Source organism: Ceratosolen solmsi, unplaced genomic scaffold (assembly GCF_000503995.2).
Source record: "Ceratosolen solmsi marchali unplaced genomic scaffold, CerSol_1.0 scaffold41, whole genome shotgun sequence".
NCBI classification, from domain to species: Eukaryota; Metazoa; Arthropoda; class Insecta; order Hymenoptera; family Agaonidae; genus Ceratosolen; species Ceratosolen solmsi.
Genome location: NW_011948424.1, coordinates 5,395,873 through 5,411,014, shown reverse-complemented (window position 1 = coordinate 5,411,014; position 15,142 = coordinate 5,395,873). Strand labels below are relative to the sequence as shown.

General features: G+C 33.2%; 4 protein-coding genes across 5 annotated transcripts; 1 reads left to right on the top strand and 3 right to left on the bottom strand.

The window, feature by feature from the left end:
* Positions 1–1,394: 1,394 nt before the first annotated feature.
* On the bottom strand, positions 1,395–3,409 carry SF2 (splicing factor 2). The gene is made up of 3 exons (XM_011500062.1): positions 2,789–3,409; positions 2,027–2,408; positions 1,395–1,899 (listed from the first exon to the last, which is right to left on the bottom strand). The coding sequence occupies exons 1-3, from the start codon at positions 2,965–2,967 to the stop codon at positions 1,705–1,707; spliced, it is 756 nt and encodes a 251-aa protein (XP_011498364.1). The 5' UTR covers positions 2,968–3,409; the 3' UTR covers positions 1,395–1,704.
* An 804-nt stretch (positions 3,410–4,213) lies between these two features.
* Positions 4,214–9,956, top strand: cass (apoptosis inhibitor cassowary). 2 transcript variants are annotated; one of them, XR_912897.1, is made up of 10 exons: positions 4,214–4,516; positions 5,654–5,815; positions 6,197–6,362; positions 6,446–6,606; positions 6,680–6,877; positions 6,942–7,133; positions 7,216–7,602; positions 8,180–8,351; positions 8,529–8,898; positions 9,595–9,956. XR_912897.1 is itself a non-coding variant. In XM_011500060.1 (9 exons), exons 1-9 carry the CDS (start codon positions 4,442–4,444, stop codon positions 8,624–8,626), a joined length of 1,611 nt encoding a protein of 536 aa, XP_011498362.1. In that variant the 5' UTR covers positions 4,214–4,441; the 3' UTR covers positions 8,627–9,165. The 2 variants fall into 2 exon arrangements, 1 of the variants encoding a protein (XP_011498362.1); XM_011500060.1 differs by lacking the exon at positions 9,595–9,956 and having other exon boundaries at positions 8,529–9,165.
* MED7 (mediator complex subunit 7) lies at positions 9,682–12,346 on the bottom strand. The gene is made up of 4 exons (XM_011500061.1): positions 12,258–12,346; positions 10,804–11,144; positions 10,477–10,629; positions 9,682–10,255 (listed from the first exon to the last, which is right to left on the bottom strand). The coding sequence occupies exons 2-4, from the start codon at positions 11,131–11,133 to the stop codon at positions 10,055–10,057; spliced, it is 684 nt and encodes a 227-aa protein (XP_011498363.1). The 5' UTR covers positions 11,134–11,144; positions 12,258–12,346; the 3' UTR covers positions 9,682–10,054.
* Positions 11,140–14,964, bottom strand: LOC105362727 (aspartate and glycine-rich protein-like). The gene is made up of 3 exons (XM_011500214.1): positions 14,883–14,964; positions 14,177–14,764; positions 11,140–11,144 (listed from the first exon to the last, which is right to left on the bottom strand). The coding sequence occupies exons 1-3, from the start codon at positions 14,962–14,964 to the stop codon at positions 11,140–11,142; spliced, it is 675 nt and encodes a 224-aa protein (XP_011498516.1).
* Between the last annotated feature and the right edge of the window lie 178 nt (positions 14,965–15,142).

Below are 15,142 nucleotides of genomic sequence, written 5' to 3'. Positions count from 1 at the left end.
TAAAATTTAAAGTCTCCATATCACAAGTCTTTGTAAAATTGAAAGAAAAACTAAAACGTAATAAAATATAAAAAGTTCGGATATCTCCAGATATTACGAAGACGTGTGCAACTCCATTATTAACTGATTCGCTACAAAACTTGGGAATGGTGCTATGATCATTTCTAATCGCAAAGAGTTCCTTTTAAATTTAAAAAGTGCCATCCATTGAAAAGCGACTTCGAAATCCTGAATCCGATCCTTTTAAAATCCTCTTCGCGACAAAATCCTTTTTCCCTCGCTTTTTATTCTATTTTCGCGATCCTTTCCCGAAAATTCTTATGCTCTCCGCGCGAAATCCGTCCAAAGTAACGCGTCGCGTGCGCATAATCCATCCAAGAAGCAAGACCATCATGTGTAGGTTCAGGTTTTTCATTCATTGTGTTATAATCCAATCCAATATACAAAAGAAGAAAAAACACATTAGTTTCAATTTTATTACAATAAACACTGATTATTATTCAATAATTAAAGTCTAAGAATTGAAAGGAGCTTTCTTCTCTACCAAATAAATACCTCTCATTGCTTACAGGGATATGAAAATTGCTAAAATTAGTAATTTAAAACTTAATAAATCATAGTTTTTAACTGAAATCAGAATGATATTGATAATAAATTTAATTATAAATAAAATAATTTAACTTTTTGTATATTTAACAAAATAACACTTCTACATTCCTCGAATTATTTCAAGTACATTAGTAATTCATTCATTTCAAGTTTTTTCATAAAAAAATATTTATTTTTAAGCAAAAAGTTTAAAAACTCATTAACAGTAAGAACATAATTCTGTAGAAAGGCGTCATTTTTGTGATGTAATTTCCTTTGGATATATGACACTAGTCATTATTCAGTTTGTTCAATAATTTTCTGATCTTAATGCTAAGCCTATCGTTTTTCTTTTTTTCTTTTTGTAACAATGCACAAAGGGAGATAAAGCAGATGGAACAAATAATCTTATTACATCATAGCTTTGAAAATAAAAATACATAAGTCATATAAGCTTGTGGTATCTCCCTATTTGTCACTTTTTTTCGTTGTGATGTTGATTTACTAATCAATACATTCATATACGATTAAGAAATATACATTTATGAGTAAATCAATAAATTCAAATTTACATATAAATTAATTATATGTTTAAAAATAATTTAGAGCGATAATCTTAATGGATAGATTAATTTATGTAAAAAAGAGTTAATTTTTAAGTGCAAAGGAATGCATCATTACAACACATAAAAATACAAAATAATTTGTATTATTTTATTATTCAGCGCACAAGTGACTCATTAAATAAATAAAAAAAAAAAAAACAAAAAAAAAACAAAAAAAAACAAATAAAAATAAAAAAAAAATAAAATAAAAGAAAATAATATCAATAAAGAAAAAAAAGAAAAAATACATCGACAATCTGTAGTGCTGATATTATTGGTACAAACAAGTCAATGTACCACAATTAACTACTATAAATTAGCGAATTAGTTTGGTTAACATTTGAATGATTTAGAAGCTCCATGAAAAAAATTGAAACAATTCACCTAACTTATGCCTCAATATTAAAGTTTTTCAAATAGTAAAATTTTATCTTAAATTAAACACATCGTAGTAGCACAAATATGCTTTATCATTCTTATCATAGAGCATAGTATTTACTATACGTACACTCTAGTCATACGAACGAGACCTGGAACGTGACCTGGACCGCGAATAATTTCTACGCAATGGGGAATATCTTGGTGAGCCTCTGCGACGTGGACTATAGCTTCTTGAACGACTATGTCCTCTATCTCTATCTTCGCTACGACTTCTATCACCACTTCCACTATGATCTTCTTTTACTCTTATATAAGCTACCTCGCCCTGAAATACAACCAAATAAAACAAATAAAACAAAAATACAGACAAAAAAGAAGAAGAAAAATCCAAACAAATATCCTACGAGTTAAAATGCCTTGTTACATACAGTCCCGAACTCTGAAGTACTTACCTCGTGAGATCTAAATCGCGAGTCATCAAGCTTTTTAACAGCGTACTTCATATCTTCGTAACGCAGGAACTCAACGACGCCAGTTCCATCCTTATAGACATCCGCGAAGCAGACATCTCCGGCCTCCCTCATATGATCCTTCAAATCTTGCCAACTGCCAGAAGGTGGTAAACCCGTAACCAGTACTCTGTATTGGGATCTTCTAGCAGGAGGTCCTCTACCTCTCGAATTACCCATGTCGCCTCTTCCTCTGCTGCTGTCACCCGCTCCCCTGCCGCCACGGAAATTACTACTTGGTCCGCCACCGCGAGGAAATTCAACTCTTAATCTGTATCCGTCATAATCATACCCATCTCTCGCGTGAACGGCATCTTCTGCATCTCTACATCGACACAACAAATATATACAGTTTTGCAGAAATGACCATTACCCTGGTTAGAATATTTTAGTTGAAAATAAACAAAATGTTAATAACGACAATGATCAGTAGGATTAAATAAGTATGAATAGAAATTAACGATGATAATAAATTTTGCGTTTTCAATTTTATTTTCTAACCAGAGTCATGAATATATGATACATTACAAACAGTAATAAACGTAATTTCATCATTTCAAAACACTTTACTTCTTACTTGCTTGTGTTATCGGCCTTACGTTCGAGGCAATTTGCATAATTAAAATTTAAACGTGTACTATTATTAGCATGAATGATTAATTATCAAATTATAATTTAATAAGGGATTATTAAAATAGAACAAACCTAGGATCATCGAATTCGACAAATGCAAAAGGCGGACCCCTACGATTCTTTAGATCGACAAACGTAACTTTGCCAAACTTATAGAATAAGTCTTGGATGTCTTTGGTGCGAATATCGGGCGGCAAATTTCCGACATAAATTCTGCATTCGTTTCTACCTCCTCCGCCACTATGAGACATTATGGATGCCTTAACGCTCAATTACGTTTAATCGCCTCAAGAATAACGTAACTCCAACGTAACCGTCGCTCCTCGTCTCGCGATGGTAAAGCGGTTTTGAAAAAATTTTCCTACCCAAAGCTGCGCCACTCGCTCGCTTTTCCGAAGAAACAAACAAAATGGCGCAATGGAGACCGACCCGGCAGGAAGGCGTGCTTACTCAACTTATTGCTGGAACTTTGGACGGACTCGAGGCTGTCCCCGATAAATTCAGATACTTTCCACTTCCTTCTAACTCATCACTTCCGTTTCACCAAATGGCTCCCGTCAAACGGCTTGTTTACATGTGTCACTTCCGGTTGGCCGCTGGCTCATTACGCATTACGCGAGCCTTGCCCTTATCAATCGACTTATTTCCGCTTGGCCTCTCCAATTCTCGTTCGCTCATTAGCCTCGCGTCAAATATTTATAAACTCCACGCTAAATCGGCTCCATTTTAATTTTTATTGTCCAATTCGCGGAACGGGAACCATGGCTACAAATTAATGTCAATCCTTTCTCATTGGTCCCTTTTGGCATCATTGGATTATACCGACGACTCCTTCACTCCTTCCAAGTACAGCCAATCTAACGAAAAATTCTCGTCGGCGGAATATTCAAATTGCCGGGTGATTAATACCACCGATCGATGATTTAGTTCTTATTAATAAATCCGCCACTCGATCTCTACCCCAGAGTTAGGATTATAATTATCCGATGATTACGCAATAGCTTTTTAAAACCTTTATAAAAATAATAATAAAAATAAAATAAAAAAAAAAAAAAAAAAACAAGCTAAGGGTTTAGAAAATCCGCCGTACGATCAGCGTGATCACGTAGGCGAGCACTATCGGTTGCTTAATTTACCAAAATTATCCTAACGCTTAAGGATAATTATGGCAAGCGGCAGTGCGACAACAAGTGATTAAAACAAAAGCGATTAAAATAGCGCCCCTAACCGTGAATTTAAATGCACTGCAGCATAACTCGACAAGGAAATGAATAAACGTCTCGTAAGGGCGAGCGTTACCATTATCCGTTGACAATGTATATTGTGCAACAAACTGATAGCGCGGAGTGAATAATAAATGCTGGTCGGTCGTTACGTCGTATCTACGTAAAAGCAAGACCTATCGGCATTTTCTCCTATAGAGAATAGAGAAATGAAAGCGAAAGGTTGGCAACGCATTGACTGACAGTAAAGCGTAGGAAGCCTATGCACGGCTCCGGAGGAGGGAGTCGTATGCTGGCGGCTGGTACCTTTCCGGCCATCTTTCGTTAGTTAAGTTTCAGCGTGGTTGTGCGTGCAAGCCGGTTTATCACTTCATATATTTATCGTACGTTTAGATTAAATATCGTTATCACTTATCGCGCGATTGGTATTTATGCGATTCCGTTCTCGTCCTCGTGCTCGTTGTCATCCTGAAAGTTGAAACGTTATTGAGTTGCCGTGAAAATGAGTACGGATAGTATCGAGAAGTTGTACAAAAATTTTGGTGTACTCGCTGACGCTAAAGACAAGCTGTCGGAGGTAAGGTCACTTTTAATTAGGAGCAATTGGGATTATGTACGAACGAAAGATGCAACTTTTCCCTCTCCGCTTCGTTCATCGCGAATTCGTCGACTCGGTTGGGGTTACATTTATTTACGTATCCGTTACGATACGATACGCGCGCGCGAGCACTACTTCGCCTATGTGAGTCCGTTGAGCAATGAATGCCCGAATACTATATTTGATTAGGCAGAGAATTATGCATTACAGCGGCCCGAGACTCTAATTGGGCATGAAATAATTTTAACTTATTAAATGTATCGCGTTGCGCTTGTAATTGATGGATTGTAAATTTTCATACACCGCGTACGATTGGGATTATTTAGCTAACCATTTAATCGCATTCGATCGAATATTATAAGTCTTGTTGTTGTTCCGTCTCAGCCAACATTTATATCCTTTCGATTTATAACCTTAAATTTTTTTTTTTTTTTTATTCTAATTTATATAACAAATAAAAATATATCCTATTTTATTGTTGAAAATGATTATTTGCGCGATTAAGGATAATACGTGGTGGTAATAGACTATTTTTAAATTGATATATTCGACAAAAATGGCTTGAGATATTCATTTTATAATGTATGCTTTTGCTCACAATGTCCAAATATAACTTGAATCTAAATTATTCCTATTACATATGTGTAATATGAATCAATTATTCTAATAAGCAAATGCTTATAATTATTAAAATTTGAATAATTTATAGTTAAGAATAAAATTAAAATATAAGTATATAAATGAAATTAATTAATAGGAAGTAGTAGCGTAAATACAATTAAAATTTGCTCCGAACGATATCTTTTGTATATTTATGATAGTGCTTGCCCCCCATGTATATACGTAAGTGGATAGTTGTTAAAAATTTCTATAAAATATTAACGCAGTACTTAAAAAATAACGATATAATTTTTTATTCTACTTTAATGATACAAAGTTGAATTAGTAAGGTTGATTAATTTATCAATATTTATATTACGTAATCATCGAATCAGTTGTTAAATACATATTAATATTTATATTATATTTAAATTATATAATCTACATGTGTATATATATATATATATATATATATATATATATATATATCAATCAATCAATTAATACTTATTTCAGCATGAGCAGGAGTATCTAGAAATTTTAAAAGCTGTTAAAGGTAGTCCAAAGGAAAAAAGATTAGCCTCTCAATTCATTGCTAGATTTTTCAAGCACTTTCCCAAATTAGCAGATAAGGCTATAGATGCACATTTAGATCTTTGCGAAGATGAAGATATGTCTGTAAGTTTATAATGTGTATTTATATAAATTATGTATATATATTATTGGATTAGCTTTTTATTGAAATAAAATTAATTTAAAAGAAACTTTCTTTAAATAATTTACTTCTGAGATAGTAGATTTTTTCACATAACAGTATTATTCATTTTAATGAAAAGATCAGAATTTCTTTTATATGATATAATTGTTTAATATAATTGTCGACATATCATTGTAAAACTAGTTTGGAAGTATGTTATAAGTTTGTACTTTATACCTTCTATTAATAATAATTGGTGACAATGTTAATATTAATTAGTGAAGAAAATTCTAGAAAAATTCAATGCATTGTTTAGTCGAATGATTACTAACAATTATTATTATTATTTTCTTATTCTCTAGATACGTAAGCAAGCAATAAAAGATTTACCAACTTTATGCAAAGATAGTAAGGAGCATACAGCAAGAATAGCTGATATATTAGCACAACTTTTACTAGCTCAAGATTCTTCAGAATTAGATGTTGTTCATAACAGTATTATGACATTAATTAAAAATGACCCTAAAGGTTTGTCTTCCGTTTATTCGTGTTAAAAAAAAAAATTTTTTTTAATATATACATACTAAGATATTCAATTTATACAATTTTAGGAGCTATAAGCGGTTTCTTTGTTCAGATTCTTAATGGGGACGATGGTATAAGGGAGCGTTGTATCAAATTTTTAGCTAATAAACTAAAAACTTTAGGTCGAGATACTATAACCAAAGAACCAGAAGATGTACTAATAACAGAATGCAAAAAAGTTTTACAGGTAAACATTAATTGCTTTTTAAATATTCTGTTTGAAAGTATTTTCAAAAGCAATATATAAAATTTGTATGCAGGATGTTACAGCGGATGAATTTCATAGTATTATGGAAATACTTGCTTGGACTAGACTTGGATCGACAGTTCATGGACAACAAGAATTAGTAGATATAGCAATCGAACAAGCGGAACTTTCTGTGCCATTTAAATATACAAATTTAGAACAATGCAGTAGGCTTATTCAATGTATTAAACATGCTCTTCCATTCTTCAGCGTAAGTAGAGTGCATAATTAAATTTATTTTGATTTTTAATTAATGTACTATTTATCTTTTGCAGTCTCAAGCAAATTCTTCAAAGTTTGTTTCATATATTTCAATGCAAGTCTTACCACATTTATCTCTAATAACTTCACCGGATGGAAGAGATGTACAATTAGAACTTCTTAAATTGCTCGCTGAATTAGCAGAATATTGTGGTAAAATAGAAAAGCCAGAAGAGAAAGTTCAACAGTTGTATAATGCTTTGATTGTAAGTTAATAATTATTGCACATAAAATAATACTAAACATAGATTAAGAATATGTAAATTGAGATATTTATTATTATTATAGACATTTATGCCACTTCCTCCGGACACAGAAGTTACTGAAGTACCGAAACTTCAGTTTAGTCATGTAGAATGTTTAATTTTTGCTTTTCATAAATTATGTAAACAAACGCCAGAGTTTTTAATAAAAGATGCGGAACAGCTAAAAGAATTCAGATTACGACTACAATACTTTGCACGTGGAATTCAAGGATATATAAAAAAATTACGAGAAGCTATTAATGGCAAAAGTGAAGAAGAACTCAAAACAGAAGAGAATCAATTAAAAGTTATAGCTTTAAAAACAACAAATAATATTAATACGCTTATTAAAGATTTATTTCATTCTCCGCCAAGTTTCAAGAGCATTATTCACCTTTCGTGGAAAACAATTATTACAAAACAAAAGAAGGTATAATAATAAATCCTACGTTTCACATGTTCTTTTTTATGCATTTTTTAAATAATACAATCATTGTTATTAATTTTATATTCTAATATTTAAAATATTATTCTAATTCTTTTTTTTTATAGTTTCTAAATATTCTATATTTTAATTTTAGATTTAATGAAAAAAACAAATTTTTTCGTAATTTTAATGATATATGTTAATTTGAACAAAATTGTTAATTGTACTTAATTGTATGATTTTAATTAATCGTACTTATATAACTGTTAATTATATGACTTTAATAAAATCATTCTTATTCTTGGTATAAAATTGTTTATATTATATGACGATTAAGATGGAAATTTTTTACATATGATATGAATAAAATGATTTAATAATTAAAATTTTTAATCAAGAAATTAAAACTGTTATTGAATTTTAATTATTAAAATTATATCTAGAAGTTAGATAATGAATGTATATATTTAAATGTTAATGTAAAATTGTAATGTTGTAGTACAAAAAATTATATTTGTTTAGCTGCCTATATGCAAGATGTATTGTAATAAAATTAATTTCAAACTTTTATTTCATATAGGATGAAAAAGTTTCAACAGGACAAAAACGACATACACCTATCACTTTTGGTAATGGAAATGCCACTACACACAGTTCAAATAAACGAATGAAAGAAGACATTTCAAAAAATAATAAACAACTCTATACTCCTCCAAGTGGAAAATATAGTTCAAATATTTCATCAAATTATGGTAATTATTTATCTATATGCGTTACATAATTTAAATAATTATAAGTATCATTAATAGGAGTTAGCGATTATTTAAATATATATTATTTAATTTTAATTTTATAAGATTGTTGTGCGTTTTAAATCTAAATAATTAATAATGTAAGTGGTTTTTTTTTTTTTTTTTTTTTTTTTATAGGTAACCGAGGACGATTTCAAAATCGATACAATAAAATTGGCGGTCGAGGTGGTTTTAGACCGCGTGGACGCAGTAGTTGGAGAAAAAATATATACTAGTTTATTTAAATAAAAATCTTGGGTTTTTAACCAAAACAGATATCAACTTTTCATCGGAGCTGAATTTTAACGAGATGGAGATAAACATTTTTTTATAATGAGAAAAGAAGATAATAGAATATTCAAAATGAATTTGTACTGATAAACGATCATCATTAAGGCTTATGTGACGTTTATTTAAGTTTCGGACTTGAAATTGTATTTTTAATCAGTTAGCCTTCGCGTGAAATAAGCAATGGTAGTCATATATTTCGCAAACTACTGTCACAAAGGTGATCTACTTTTAAGTACATAATCGACTTTTCCATTGTGTCTAGTGAGACAAAAACGTTGCAAGTTATTTTAAAGAGTACAGTCAGGTGTATCACGTACTTTTTGCGAGATTTATTAAGAATTGAATGATTGACTGCAAGATGCTTTATTTTTATAATTTTCGAAAAACGCGCGGCGAAAGCGTGAAAGGAGTCACTCATTCTTTGTGTAAAATTTAATGAAAAAATGCTCCGAATTAGAAAACAAAATTTATATTTAAAATTCAGTATGCATCCTATCAAAGCTAAAAAAAAAAAAGAAGAAGAATGAGATAGGAGAAATGAAATTATCGCATGTTCTGTTCTAAATCAAGCGATTCAAGCGAAAATTTCTTGTGGCACTTGTAAATGTGTAGTATTTCTCCAAATTCCTGTCCTATCTCTAAAATCTTTAAACACCTCCTCAATTCTTAATTTATATAATAATAGTGTGTTAACAGATGCAGTACTGTAATGCAGTTTGAATACTTTTATGGCAGTTTTGTTTAAATATTAAAACTAAAATGTTTAAGATCAAAGAAATGAACAGCCTGATAAAATACTTATTTTTAAGAAATTAAATTATTTTCAAGATTTTTATAATTATAATAAAATTTAACTTGGTTAGTTATTTCTTTGGTTGCAAATAGTTTGTATTTTAATATTATTTTTTTCTAGATGCAGTTTCTGTATATACCACAATGATGAGGAACTTTTCAAAGAAGGGCATAATATTAGATTTTTTTTCAGATTTCAACCAATCAGTAAATATTAAAACTATTTAATCAGTTATTCCAGAGCCGTGATGGAACATATGTTAGTCTTATTCTATTTCAGATTAACCTAGAGCAGAGAAATTATACAAATTGTTTCTAATATAGAGCATTCACAATAATCATCGCTAAGGTGAGTCTTCATGGTTTTTCTCAAAACCCTTTTTCCTTCCTCTCCATTAGTCACATCGAATTTCAAAATGTTATGCTACTTCTGTAAGTTTGTAGATATACCCTTATTATGGTAATAAACAGTTTTTTAATGGACATATTGTATTACTATTTTATAGACATCAAAAATATACTCATTCTTAATTCAATATCTTAAAAGTAAAATTACAATAAATACTTAAATAAATCAGTCTTTAGTATAAGCCATTCGATAACAACATGTCATCGATAACTTTGCACATTATACGATCACTCTGACTACATGGATCAACAGCATGTTGTTCTGCACTTAAATCACTGTCTATTTCCATACCTTCGATATTAATAGATAGTTTAGAATCTAAATCCGAGGTATCTGGCAACATTTGTAATGCATTTTGCAAGATTTCTTGAACCTAAAATAAATTTTTGTCAATGTAAATAGTACACTTTTAGATTGTCATTTTATAACAATTCAATATTTGTATCTATAAATATATTATTTTATTTATTATTATTTTTTATTTTCATTTTATGTATATGTTTTTCATTAATTTAAAATATTTATAGTTCAAAAATTAACTGTATGATGTTTTTCATTTAAAACGTCTGATAATTTAAAAATAAAAAATCGAACCTTCTCTAAATGTTTTTGAAATCGAAGTGCAGTTTCAGTTCGTTGTCTTCGTTGTAATTCCATCATTACTCTGAGTGTTTCACGTGCTTGATGTGGTCTAAATTCATTTAATAAGTGGTGTATATGAATAAATAATAAACTTAAATCTTCGACCTAAGGTAAACAAACAAATATTAACTAAATAATCAGGCATGTTACATTATAAAGGAGTATAAGCAATATTGTAAACATTTCTATATAAAACAATTTATACTTGGAACTGTAATCTCAATTTATATAAATCGTTAATGAAATGTAAAAGAAAATTTTTTTTTTTTAAATAATAACCTTTTCAGCTCTCCTTGGACTATCAGGACAGAGCACTAATAAATCAATCAAATCTAAAAAATTCACTAGAAGGGAATGATTAAGCTTCTTGAGCTCTCTCCTTCTATCAAAATGTTGCGGATATAATCTTTTTATTCCTTGTGCCTCGAGAGGCCTAATTATTGTATCATCAGCATTAAAAATGTTGCCAAACATGGAATAATTGTCATGAATAGGTGGTGGTGGCCTTGGAGTTCTATTCCGTCTTACATTCTCATCGGTATACAAATTTATATACTGAACAGGAGGTAATGGCAGTGAGCTTACTTGAATTGCATCAGAGGACGCCATTTTAAATTAATCTGAAAATATAGTGGCTATTAGAATATTAAATTAAACAAACTTTATAAAATTAAATTACAATGCAAATATATATTAAAATATATGCTAATGCTGTAATAGAATGTCAAATAAGTACAGAAATGTAATTTTCAATTTGAATAAAGAAGATCGTGAAACTATACAAACATATTATATATAAGAAAAATGCATACATTTTCTAAACTATATATTAATTAAAACAATTCTTAAATTTAATTAAATATAATTTTAATTAAGAAACATAATATAGCAGTTCAAAGTTACATCAATTATATTTTTAAATTGGAGTTATTATCATATTGTGAAAATCATTTGAAGTATAGAACTGCATCGAATTATTTAAATTAAATACAAGACATTAATAGTTTATTAAGGACATTTGAATTTTCATAAATTATTTTATTATTAATACATATAAAAAATATCTACTTCTCATTAATTAATATATAATGAATATTAAAATGTGCTTTTAAATTGTAAATATTAAAAACTAAAAGAAAATTTATTTTTCATTTTCAAACTATTCAAATCATTATTTCTTAATTTGAAATCTTATCATCTTTGACAATAAATTAAGATCAAGATATTTTATTTTTTATTGAAAGGCATAATCAAATTATAATTATTCAAATATATTTTTTTTTAAAGTAGTCATTTAAAAAAAGTAAAAGACTAGCTATTATTTAGCTATAATAATTATTTTTGTTTGTGCTTAATACTAAAAATCTGGACAAAAACACTGGTTTTTTCATATTATAAAATAAATCTTGTCTATAGATTTTTTAAAAAAATTAAAAACTATATTATTTATCTATAAAGTATTCATTTTTATTTTACAATGAAATTTAATTTTGAAAATCTTTCACTTGAAAAATATTAAATAGTTAAATTTAACAAATACAAATAATGTGGCAGTAAATTGATATTATAATCAACTATTGAAGCCTTAATATGTGTAAATAAAAGGATTTTTATTGTAAAACTTTGTTTTTTGAGGTTAGCCGATACTATGAAAATATGATAACATTATACAAGTTTTGTCATGAATTTATTAAAAGTATCAGAACTGTAATATGTTCTCCGCAATAACTTACTTTCGATAAACCTTTTGGAAATACTGCTTTTAATTTTCTAACATTAGAGAAATCGACAAAAGAAAAACAAACGTCATACTTGTATCGCCATTTTGTAAAAACTTTATCTACTCCTTCTCTTTTATCCTTTTATTATATTGTCAACAGTGTTGCCAAGATTCGTGTCTTTGTTCAGGAATTTTTTTTTTTTTTTTTTTTTTAAATAAAAATTACAATATTTGTATCTATTACTTCTATAATACAATAAAATAAAAATTTGTTAAATTAATGTTTCGACCATTATTTTACGACTGAAATATTATTGTATTAATCATAAAAATGAATTATTCCTTCATTTCATACCGATTCGATAATTGACAGTGAATAATAAATGAAAATTCACCGATCATCTTTACAACCAAGTACAATCGTTGTTTTTCGTCCGCATTTTCTCTAGCCAAATCTAATTTCAATAATTTATTCACAAAAGTGATATATATATATATATATATATATATATACATTTTGAAGTAAAAAGTGAAAGAAAAAATGTACACTTTTTGGTTCCTATATAAAAAGTTATCTATGGCAAATATGAAAAGTAATACACACAGGCATATATATATATATATATATATATATGTGTGTGTGTGTGTGTTTGTGTGGGTGTTTGTGCATAAACGGAAATTACCAAGTAATTAGCTACTTCATCTTTAAATAATACTGGTAGTACGGGAATAGCGGCAACCAACATAAAGCCAATTTAACATACTTTAAAGAAATAATAAAGTCTACGAAATCATACTGGTAAACAAAGTGAGAAGAATTGTCTCGTCCTCTCTATCTTTCCTCGCTACTCATCTATCGTCATTATATTGACGAGGCGTCGCTCGACTAAATAAATAAGCAGGCTCGAATACATGATATTATTAAGTATCGTGGAACACTATAATATGAACGAGGAGGCCTACTACATCGAGAGACGTCGTGACGTTGTTAAATCGTGCAACACCGCTCCTCTCATCGGGATAAAACGAGTAAATGGAGTTGAGTAACTACGACTAAGCGACGGCCGAGGCGGCGGCGGCGGCGGCGGCGGCTGCGGCTGCGGCTGCGGCGACGGCGGTGGCGGCGGCGGTGGCGGTGGCGGCGACGACGACGACGACGACGGCGACGACGACAACCGCCGACACACACAGGCAAAGAGGCGCGCGCGGCCACTTATCCTTCCTCCCTTCTTTCTCTATTCTGTTGTTCCACTCCACGACTGGGAGGGGGGGGGGCTCTGCATGTGTGCGTGTGCGTATGCGCGCGCGGTGCGCCGCTGCGAAGCCGCGCAGCGCGTGCGTGCCGTCGTCGTTGTTGTGCGGCTGGCGAGCGCGCGAGGCCAGTTCGTCCCTTCTCTCGCGGCTCCGGTTTGGCTCGACCTCGGCGACGACGGCGGCGTGTACGGGACATGCGCCGACGGCGACGAGTTTCCCGCTTTTGGCGCGCGCGCCTCTAGGCCCGTGCGTGTGCGCGTTGCGAGCGCGCGGCCGCAGCCGTGCGAGCGAGGGTCCAGCCGAGGGTTGGTGGAAAATAATTGCCGAAGCGGAGATAGGGGCCGAAGATAAGGCGCGAGCTGAGAAGCGAGAATCGAGATAAGTGAAGGGCGGAGTGGCGGGGCGACGACGCACCGAGACACCTCCGTTGAGGGAAAGTCGCGGGACCGCGGAGCGGCTTCTCTTTGTGCCGGGGCATGGAAGCGGTCCAGCGACAGCGAGAACGCGAGATCGCTTTAAGCTGTTGCTCTGACAGGTCGACTAAAGCGCCGGTAATGCTGTTGGCGTGGCGACTATCGTCGTCGTCGTCGTCGTCGTCGTCGTCGCCGCCGCCGCCGTCGTCGTCGTCGTCGTCGTCGTCGTCGTCGTCTTCGTCGTCGTCTTCGTCGGCGTTGTCACCATTGCCGTCGTCGTCGTCGTCTTCGTCGGCGTTGTCACCATTGCCGTCGTCGTCGTCGTCTTCGTCGGCGTTGTCACCATTGCCGTCGTCGTCGTCGTCTTCGTCGGCGTTGTCACCATTGCCGTCGTCGTCGTCGTCTTCGTCGGCGTTGTCACCATTGCCGTCGTCGTCGTCGTCTTCGTCGGCGTTGTCACCATTGCCGTCGTCGTCGTCGTCTTCGTCGGCGTTGTCACCATTGCCGTCGTCGTCGTCGTCTTCGTCGGCGTTGTCACCATTGCCGTCGTCGTCGTCGTCTTCGTCGGCGTTGTCACCATTGCCGTCGTCGTCGTCGTCTTCGTCGGCGTTGTCACCATTGCCGTCGTCGTCGTCGTCTTCGTCGGCGTTGTCACCATTGCCGTCGTCGTCGTCGTCTTCGTCGGCGTTGTCACCATTGCCGTCGTCGTCGTCGTCTTCGTCGGCGTTGTCACCATTGCCGTCGTCGTCGTCGTCTTCGTCGGCGTTGTCACCATTGCCGTCGTCGTCGTCGTCTTCGTCGGCGTTGTCACCATTGCCGTCGTCGTCGCTGTCACCGTCGCTATCGTCATCGTCTACGCCATCATCATCGTCGTTGTCGTTGTCGTCCTTGTCGTCGTCGTCGTCGTCGCCATTCTCATCGTTGATGTCTCTGTCCCTGTTGCCCTCGCCCTTAGCTTTCTACACGTCTACGTCCATGTCCACGTCCACGTGAAGAAGGGCAGTTGTCGCCGGGCGCGCACTTGTCCTTTATTCGCCTCTCACGAAGAATCATTCGTCTCGTGCATGGTGAGTAGTAGTACCGAGAGCTCGTCCAGAGGACTATGACGTGCTTCTTTCTTTTTTCTTCTCCGTTTTATCACAAGTAGCGACATTCACCGTAGCCTGTACCTTATACTTTTTATTCGGTTTTTCGCACACTAGGTATGGCTAGTGCTAGGGCCGGGCTGGTC